The sequence below is a fragment of the Erythranthe guttata genome, chromosome 6, assembly GCF_056151865.1.
Source record: "Erythranthe guttata isolate IM_541 chromosome 6, IM_541, whole genome shotgun sequence".
Taxonomy (NCBI): Eukaryota; Viridiplantae; Streptophyta; class Magnoliopsida; order Lamiales; family Phrymaceae; genus Erythranthe; species Erythranthe guttata.
Genome location: NC_142538.1, coordinates 5318582 through 5327829, shown reverse-complemented (window position 1 = coordinate 5327829; position 9248 = coordinate 5318582). Strand labels below are relative to the sequence as shown.

Below are 9248 nucleotides of genomic sequence, written 5' to 3'. Positions count from 1 at the left end.
TCTCTAATTCTGCCTGGAGTGCATTTGAGATAGCCTTTCCTTTCTCCTTTCTTTGATCTTCGAAGTTCATCTCTCTGGACTTGAGACTTCCTATTAATTCGTCCAGCCGTAGAGATGATGTATCTTTAGCCTCCTCAATAGCAGTAACCGTCATGCTGAACCTTTCTGGAAGAGTTCTCAATACCTTATTCACTAGTGTCTCGTTGCTCAAAGGACCACCTAAGAATTGAAATTCATTAGCCAAGTCAATCAGCTTCTCATTGTACTGAGAAATTGTTTCAGTTTCCTCCATTCTCAGTCTCTCAAATTTGGAAGAGAGTAATCTGAGCTTGGTTCTTTTGACACTATCTGATCCCTCACAATGTAGCTGAAGAATTTCCCAAGCATCCTTTGCAGAAGTGCATACAGAGATTAATTTAAACATTGTTAAATCTACTGAATTGAAAATTGCATTTAACGCCTTTGAGTTTTGATTAGCATTTGATAGATCGTCTGGTGTCCACCGTAATTCTGGAGTTGGAAAAACATCTCCGTCCACATCTGTGATAGTTGGTGGCTTCCATCCAGTGAGAATAGATCTCCATGCTCTCTCATCAATGGCTTTGATGTACGCCCTCATCTTGACTTTCCAGTAGGTGTAGTTCGTGCCATCAAGTACAGGAGGTCGCATAGAAGCAGTCATCTGAGTATCCATCACGAATTCGTTTCTGTAAGAAAAATAGGAACAAACACTTAGTATACGTCAAGTGTTGGCTCTGATACCAATTGAAAGAATTTATGGTCCCGAATTCGTTTAATACAGAGGTGTTGTTGAAGGTGTTATGACACTTGAACAAACAAGCAGCGGAAATATAAAGACAAAAGAACAATACTCAGAATTAAAAATGTTCACAAGTAAAGACTTGTGAACTTGCCCTTTACAGGACGGAAAAATATATTAAAATCAGTATTCCAAGAATACAAACAGAAGAGTGCGAAAACTTCTTCCTTATGAGTGAATCTTTTTCAAGATCACTCTTACAACCAAATCTAGATACTAAAAGAAAGATATCAAAAATTCTAGATTTCAAAGAATGTACTTATAAATAGTACGTACAACAGATCCTAGAAAACACACTAAAATTCTCGAGATTAAAACTTCAGCTCTCTATTTTGTTTTCTCGAAATCTGTCATAATCTTGAGTCTTGAGTTTGGTATTTATAGACTTGCCAAGCTTCCACTCTTCAGCCCATGATCTGCAAGAAAACCAACCACAAGTGCACTCAAGATAATGGGTTAGTGGGTTAGTTAGGAAGTTAAGATAAATCCCATAATTAAAACCATTAAGCACTACTTAACCCTACTAAGCCCACTAACTAAGATTTAGTTTAGAAGTTAAGAAAAGTTAAAAACACATTGTGAAATTAATTCACGTGTTTCAGGGAAAATCATTTTCCCAATCATCATCTAATAATTTACTAAATTGAAACGAAAAATATTGACACGCCATTGCATTTGGTAATTTCTTGAGAACCCTTATAGGTTGAAAAACAAAAGGTATAGTTTTAGAACAAAGGTAGTTCTTTTATTTACGGAAGAGCCTCCATCAGTATAATATTTCGAACCAAATGAGGTAAATTTGTTAAAATACATTGACTCTCCAAAAAAAAAAAGTCGAGCTGTACTTCGTGTGCAATTCTATTCTTCAGCCTCCTGATGTGTCGTGCCGAAAAAGTTTTAAAAGAGTCGGCCACACTGTGAATACTGCCACAACTGCCCCAAAACTCGATCTATCATCTTTGAGACTCGAAATCGCTTCTACAACCATATTGGAATCGCTTTCAACGACAACTTTGCTCTAGTTATTATTCTTAGCCAATTAGACGACCAATCAAATACTCCCTTGTATGTAATCGAGCGATAGCCCCTAGTCCAACAGTCCCATTAAATTCATTGATTCCTGCATCAAAGTTTACCTTGATCACATTTACGTCCTCCGGTAGGAATCAACTAGAATCCGATTTCTCCCTCCAATGTTTTCTTGAAGCACATAGTTCTCCACAAAGGAGATAGCTTCCAGTGCGTCCTTCGACGGTCCACGATTGTTGAAGATGAGGCTCAACAATTGTCCTTCGACGGTGACGTCATAAATTTATTTCGAAGTAAAAGGCTTAACAACTTGTGAAATGAAGACTACAACGTAATTTTAGTGTGAACGTGAACTCGATTGGGACAAATAAATCTTATTTTCCCCATGAGAAGATTTCTTTTATTAAAGATCTTTGTATTGGACGTGTTCTTTACTGGACCTATTGAGTCTATTGGGTCAAAGCCCAACAAATTATGTATTTAATTTCTTTTTCGTTTTTAAATTATAATTCATGCTGTTAGAAACTTAGAATAGGAAATACAAAATAGTAAGATACAATCAGTGAATTTAAACCGAAGATCTACACATACCACACACACTTATAGGTAATGTGTAGGCGTACTTATTGAATAATTATTTACGATAAAAATAATCTGACGTACTATTTATGATTTTGTTAATATTGAAAAGGGACACGTGGGCTTTTTAGATACTACGTGTGTCGCTGAGAAATCGCCATCTCCATGCAAAGCTGGCCCTCGAATTCAAGTGTAGACTCTTTTTTTTTTTATAATACTTTATACAAAATTCATTCCTTTATTCTTCTTTCTTCTTCTTATCCAATTCATCAGCCTTTCAATATATATTGCTGTTTCCGTTTCCGATAAACAAATAATTAAAAGCACTAAGAAAAAAAACCCCAAGAAACTGAAGAAAGAGAGAAACAAGACAGCTTAATTTGTAATAATGGAAGCACAATTAGATCCACACAATCCCGGGCAGCACTCTGGTTAGATACGATACGATGTTGATTTATTTTAATTTATGTTAATTATATTTTGACTAATTAATTATTGATGTGATTAATTATCGGTGAAGCGGTGGAGGGTGGTGGTGATCAAGGTGAAGGGGCCGACCAGCACCACCACAAATCGGTTCTGAAAAAGGTTAAGGAAAAGGCCAAGAAAATCAAAAATACTATAAAAAAACACGGCCACATAGGCCACGAACACGACAACGATGACGACGACGACGAAGAGACGGTGAATGATCATGAAGTCCACGGTGCACCGAGTAAGTATACTCTGCTTTGCTCTTTGTTTTTGACTTGTTCGAATTTTACTGCGCTATCCATTTCAAATATTTCAAGTGCAAGACTCAGTTCGATTATCTGAAAATTTTGAATTAATTGTCTATAATTATTTATTTCCGTGTGTTAGTATATGAATCCACCGTAGTGAGGAGTGTAAATCTGCCCAAAGAAAGCCACACCAATTTAGAAAGCCACATCAATTTAGAGAAACCGACCGATACGAGGGAGGATAGATACGACGATGATGATAATCCGAGGAATAAAGGAACAAACATGCCTTTTGGTACGGGCAGGCCGCAAACTGACCCGTCCGAATTGCATAGCGGTATTAATCGGAATGCGGGCATGCCAAAGTCTAAAATCGAGCATCTAACGGGCTTAGAAGAGGACCCTAATTCCCCCGAGAATAGCCCTTCGGATAATATTGCACCCTCAAATTACCAGTCGAAAGTTGCTCATCCGGCAAGATCAGGTAATATAATAATATCATTTGTTTTCATATGTGCTACTAATTAATTAATTGAATGATATTAAATTGTTACTAAGGAGGTGTTTGCAAAATATTTTATAAATAGATTATGAGTTTGTTTTATGCATATAATCTGTTTTTAGTTGTTTGCAAAATAAATTTTTGCTTTTGCTTCTCTAAAAATAAGCTGCTTTAATTAAGCTACATTTTAAAAGCATAATTTAAAAGCATGTACCTGTTTAGTTGATTTCCACCGAATTCACAAACACACCAATTTTTACAAATAATCATTTAATTCCAATTTAACTTAAATCACTAACTTCGATTTTTGAATAAACTTTTACGAATATTATATAAATATTTGTTAAGTGCAGTTTTTAAATCTTGTAGGCAGTAAAGAAGCAGAAGTTGCTCCACTTGTTAGTCGGTTCGACAATTTGAATGTCGGCGGTGAGTCGAAAATTGATCAACCGGAACAAAGGTCTTATACGGGGAGCCATGATCAATTTGCTCCGCAGCCAGCTCAGACCAAAACACAGTTCATTAATCCAGAATCTACTAACCTGAAGAATGATCAAGTTCCTGCAACGATGGCCGGAAAAATATCTGCCACCACTTCTGCTGTTGCCGATAAGGCTTTGTCAGCCAAGAATGCGGTTGCGTCGAAGCTTGGGTACGGCGGTGGCGGTGCTGCAGAAGCCGGCAAGAAACCTGTATCGGAATCTGCAACGGAATATGCACACATGGTTGCGGAAAAACTGACGCCGGTGTACGAGAAAGTGGCGGGCGCCGGCAGTGCTGTAATGTCGAAAGTCGTCGGCGGCGGCGGTGGAGGAGGAATGGAAGAGCATCGAGGCGGAGATGCGGCGGGGGTTCCGGCGAAAGGAGGGGGGTCGATAGGGGAATATTTGGCGGAGAAATTAAGGCCGGGAGATGAAGATAAGGCGCTGTCGGAGGCGATTACCGGTGCGTTTAAGGGAGAGGGACGGCCGGCGGCGGGGAAGGTGACGGTGTCGAAGGAGGTGGCGGATAGGCTGGGGCCGGTGGAGGAAAGCAAGAGGGAAGGGGAGGACGCGGTGGCGGCAGGGATGGAGAGCTCCGGGCAGGGGGTGGTGGATAGGCTGAGAGACGCCGTCGGGGTCTGGCTCGGCAAAAGCGCGGGAATGCAGACCGCTCAGGATTCCGTCTCCAGTTCATACGGTCAGGTTTCGTGCTTTTTCAATTTCAGCATTAATTAATTAAATCAAAAAAGAAAAAGAAAAAATTAAAGTCGTGTTTGTGGATTCTGTATAGTGTAATTGACGACTTTCATTTTTATTTTTTATTTCAGTGAGCGGCGTTGGGGCGGGAACCGGCCAGGATTTTAGTGGACGAAAAATCAAAAAAGGACTGAAGATTAGTGCATGTATTTTGTTTTTAAATATTGAATTAGTGTCCTACTGTTTTTTTTTTTTTGTCTTTTTTTTTTCTTTTTAAATTCCGTTACTATTTCAAGAACAATAAATAATTTAATATAGAACTCTTTAATATTTGCCTTTTCTTTGATTTTATTATTTATTAAAATTCTGCATATGAGTCATAGACCATGCGTGTCGGCATCATATATAATGGAGCAAATTTCGTGCTGCAATTTTCGAACAATTCAAATTGGAATGGAATATTAAATCGAAAATGAAACTCCATAATAAATCATATATAAATCGATGTGACTGCACGACTAAGTTCAATTTAGCATATCGGATAATTTTTTATAATTAGGCAATTGTATTTTATATTACATAAGACATGACAGAAAGTTCACATGCTTGATATGTCTTGTACTAACGTAATGTACTGAAAAACACGAAATTGAATCAATGGCTTCAAACTTGGGGAGGTTGGAACGAAATTCTCAATTTTCGCTTGTTACGATTCGAAAAGTTCCGATTTTGGCCATTTTCATTCCGATTTTGAATATTTTCCAATTTCTTTGGTTTGGATTTGGAACTATATAAAAAAAATGGAACTTTTAATCTCCGATCTGATTTTATTTTCGCAATAATTCGAATAATTCTTGACTTTTTTTCAAAAAAAAAAAAAAAAACCATTAATATATTAAATTATATATATATATAACATCTTATTTATTTTACTTGGTTTAGAATAAATTAAATGTTATTTAGTGCCAGATTGGAGAGCCAAAGTATTTCATTTTTGCTATTTTTCACGGAAAAACACGACCTAGTTTCTCCACTTAACTTTTATCATTTCAAGAATTTAGAATTTTGTGGTATTTGAAAATAGATGCATACAAACAAAAGAAAATAGGTGTATAGTGTAATTGGAATCATTATAGTTATTTTTAAAAATATTAGCATTTATCATATGGGTGGTTCAAATTTTACGATTTTATGAAAGTAGTTGATTCTTATGTTTTAAAATTTATGAAAGTTTCTGAGTTTTAAAAAAAAAGTTCAACCTCATCTAATTTCCAAAATTTTCAATAACTTTTGAAATTTGAATGAATTTCTAGATTTTGAAAATTTTGAAATTGAAATTAGTTTTAAACATCCAAAAAAAATTAATTAGTTTTTTTTTCTTTCGAAAAGGTTAATTACAATCTGTTTTATCCGACTTTCACCCCTACTTCAAACAAAATTTGATGCGAGCTTACAGATAATTAATCAAATAAAATTCATAATGCAGTAGGGTTTCAAGAAAAAGCAAAAGCCACTAAAAAGATATTGAGTAAAAATTGTGAGTGTATTTTATAGTTGCTGATTTTCTCATGTTTTGTGCAATATCCAAAATAATTTATTTTCAAGAATCATACTTTAGAAAAATCTTTGAGAAAATTAAATAAAAAAAAAAAAAAAAAAAAAATTTGTATATGTGTGTGTGTGTTTGAATTAATTAATAATGATTTATTTCTTATCTTGTGCAGGCTTCTGATCTGGTTTGTTGTCTTCCTTAGCAGGGCCAATAGACAAAATGTCAACTTTCCCAATTTTCTTCATTTTTTTCACCACAGCTACTGCGTCCATTTCTCCCACAACTGTCACCTTCTGTTCTTTCATATCTGCAGCAATCGAATCCACACCTGCAAATAATAATTTAATTATTTTTTTGATAAATTATTATTTAAAAAAATAAAAGAAAATCAATTAATTGTTGGCTGATAATTAATAATGCATATATTGAGGCATATATATATATATATATATATATATATATATATATATATATATATATATATATATATATATATATATATATATATATATATATGATCATGTAATTTGTAAGGTATATATATAATACCTAAAACATCAGCAGCTGCTTCAATTGCTTTTTGTCTTGTCTTCTCATCTGTCATGGTCAACACCTTCATCACTACCTTCTGTTATATTTTATTTGTCAGCAAAACCAAATCGACAGAAAATATATATGCGTCGTGAGAGAGAGAGAGAGAGAGAGAGAGAGAGAGAGAACCTGAGCCATTACAGGAGAGAAGATATGGAAGATGGAAGATGGAGTGTTTGGACTTTTAAAGGGGTGCGTGTGTTTATTTTATTACTTGCTTTAATTTGAATATTTCATATAATAATTTGTCTAATTTCTATATGGGAAAAGTCAAATATATATATTTCGTATCAAAAAAAAAAAAACAAAAAATTTGAAGCCGGGAGATGAAGATAAGGCGCTGTCGGAGGCAATAACATGCGCGTTTTCGAAGAATAGTAAGGGAGAGGAACTGCCGGCGGCCGGAAAGGTGACGGTGTCGAAGGAGGTGGCGGATCGGCTGGGGCCGTTGGAAGAAAGCAAGAGGGAAGAGGAGGACGCGCGCGGTGGCGGCAAGGGCGAGAGCTCGGGCTGCAGGAGTATTTTGTTTTTCTTTTTTGAATTGTGTGAATTGGTGTTTGTAACATTGTGATCTTAGCTAAATCGTGTGCTTTGCACGATTAGTTAAAAGCAAATTGAATAATCTTATTATAATTTGCAATTGTGTTTTATATCGCATGTTATGTATATATATCGATGAAAATATCACATGTTATGTATATATATCAATTGTGGTACCTTCTGAATTTCGAGTGCATGTTGTTGGATTATTGATGGGCTGGTTTCTGTTGTGGATGAAACGGAAGCCGTGCTTGGGTGATTTCCGTGGGTTGGATTGCAGCCATGGGCCCAAACCGAGTTGCGGAGACAAGGTGTGAAGGATCTGCCAAGTGCCATCTCGGCAGCGGACCGACTTGTCGATTACAAGGTGATGGGGGCCGATGATTCCGATAAGGAATGCTCGAAGAAGGACAAGTCCAAGGGGAAGAAGTTCGGTGGCAAGGGTGGCCGAAATTGGAAGCAAAAAGATAGCGGTGATGGCGAGGGATCCCCGGCGCATGCCAAGACCGGTGGGCAGCCCGTCGTCAACAAACAAAACCGTGGGTGCTTTCTATGTGATGGCAACCACCGAATGAGGGATTGTCCGAAGAGGAGCAAGTTGAATGCTTTGATGCGGGAGTCGGATAGTGAAGAGGATTCGGACGAGACGAGGCGTGCCAATCCGATTCAGTTGTTGAGTGCTTTGGTCGTGGACAAGGCACCCAACGGCACCAAGGGCTTGATGTATGCTTCGGTGCTGATCAATGGCAAAGAAGTGAAGACGATGGTTGACTCGGGAGCAACTCACAACTTCGTTGCCGAGAGAGAAGTCAAGAAGCTGGGCTTGACTCTCTCAAAACATGCAAGTCAAGTGAAGGCTGTAAATTCAGAAGCGGGGCCGGTGAGAGGCAGAACCGATGTCGATCTAGTGATCGGTTCGTGGAAAGGGCAGTGCGGGTTGATTGCCGTACCACTTGATGATTTCGACGTGATATTGGGGCAAGAGTTCCTACTTGCTGCCAAGGCTGCGGTGATACCGTTTCTCGGTGGGCTGATGATTATGGACGAAGAGCGTCCATGCTTCGTTGAATGCTCGTACGTGACAAAAGCAAAGGCGGGAAAGAAACCGGTGGCTATGTTGGCTGCGGTACAATTGGGGGCAGAATCGAACGACGAGGAGTCATCGAGCCAAATTGCAGCCGTTCGAAACAAGACGGTGAATTCTCGGGCTGGTTTGCTTGTACGTGCATTACCGAGAAATGGGACGAGGGCAGAAGGCAAGTTGAGGTATTCATTTGGGTTTATGAATGGGCATTGTGGCCTTATTTTTGCTCTATGTTGCTGCCGTGTGTGGCATGATTTGTGGGTTCGAAATGTGGTACCTTCTGAATTTCGAGTGCATGTTGTTGGATTATTGATGGGCTGGTTTCTGTTGTGGATGAAACGGAAGCCGTGCTTGGGTGATTTCCGTGGGTTGGTGATCTCCTTTCTCGATCGGTGTGGCAATCGAGATAAAATGCTAGTTGTGCCAAAAACTAGCATTTTCACTTGTGGTTGGGTGCTGCCGTTTGAACGTGACCGGCGTTCGTTTTTCCGAGGGCTGAAAGAATTTGTGGGAAATTCGTGGGATCAGACTTGGGATATTTTGAGTTTCGATAAGGTGCTGGTGCTCAAGCACAGTCGAAGACGGTGGCAAGACAAGTGGAAAGCTGAAGCCGATGGTGTCGGTTCGACGAGGGCGTCGAACACCGTTGGT

The 9248-nt window shown here is 38.2% G+C and overlaps 2 protein-coding genes across 2 annotated transcripts; one reads left to right on the top strand and one right to left on the bottom strand.

Moving 5' to 3' along the window:
- Nucleotides 1–2667: 2667 nt before the first annotated feature.
- Nucleotides 2668–6391, top strand: LOC105977296 (low-temperature-induced 65 kDa protein). Its single transcript, XM_088818858.1, has 6 exons — nt 2668–2859; nt 2949–3143; nt 3290–3634; nt 4022–4831; nt 4962–5064; nt 6385–6391. The coding sequence occupies exons 1-6, from the start codon at nt 2817–2819 to the stop codon at nt 6389–6391; spliced, it is 1503 nt and encodes a 500-aa protein (XP_088674984.1). The 5' UTR covers nt 2668–2816.
- Nucleotides 6392–6501: 110 nt separating this feature from the next.
- LOC105977498 (heavy metal-associated isoprenylated plant protein 39) lies at nt 6502–7153 on the bottom strand. The gene is made up of 3 exons (XM_013002801.2): nt 7103–7153; nt 6932–7010; nt 6502–6710 (listed from the first exon to the last, which is right to left on the bottom strand). Exons 1-3 carry the CDS (start codon nt 7109–7111, stop codon nt 6535–6537), a joined length of 264 nt encoding a protein of 87 aa, XP_012858255.2. The 5' UTR covers nt 7112–7153; the 3' UTR covers nt 6502–6534.
- Between the last annotated feature and the right edge of the window lie 2095 nt (nt 7154–9248).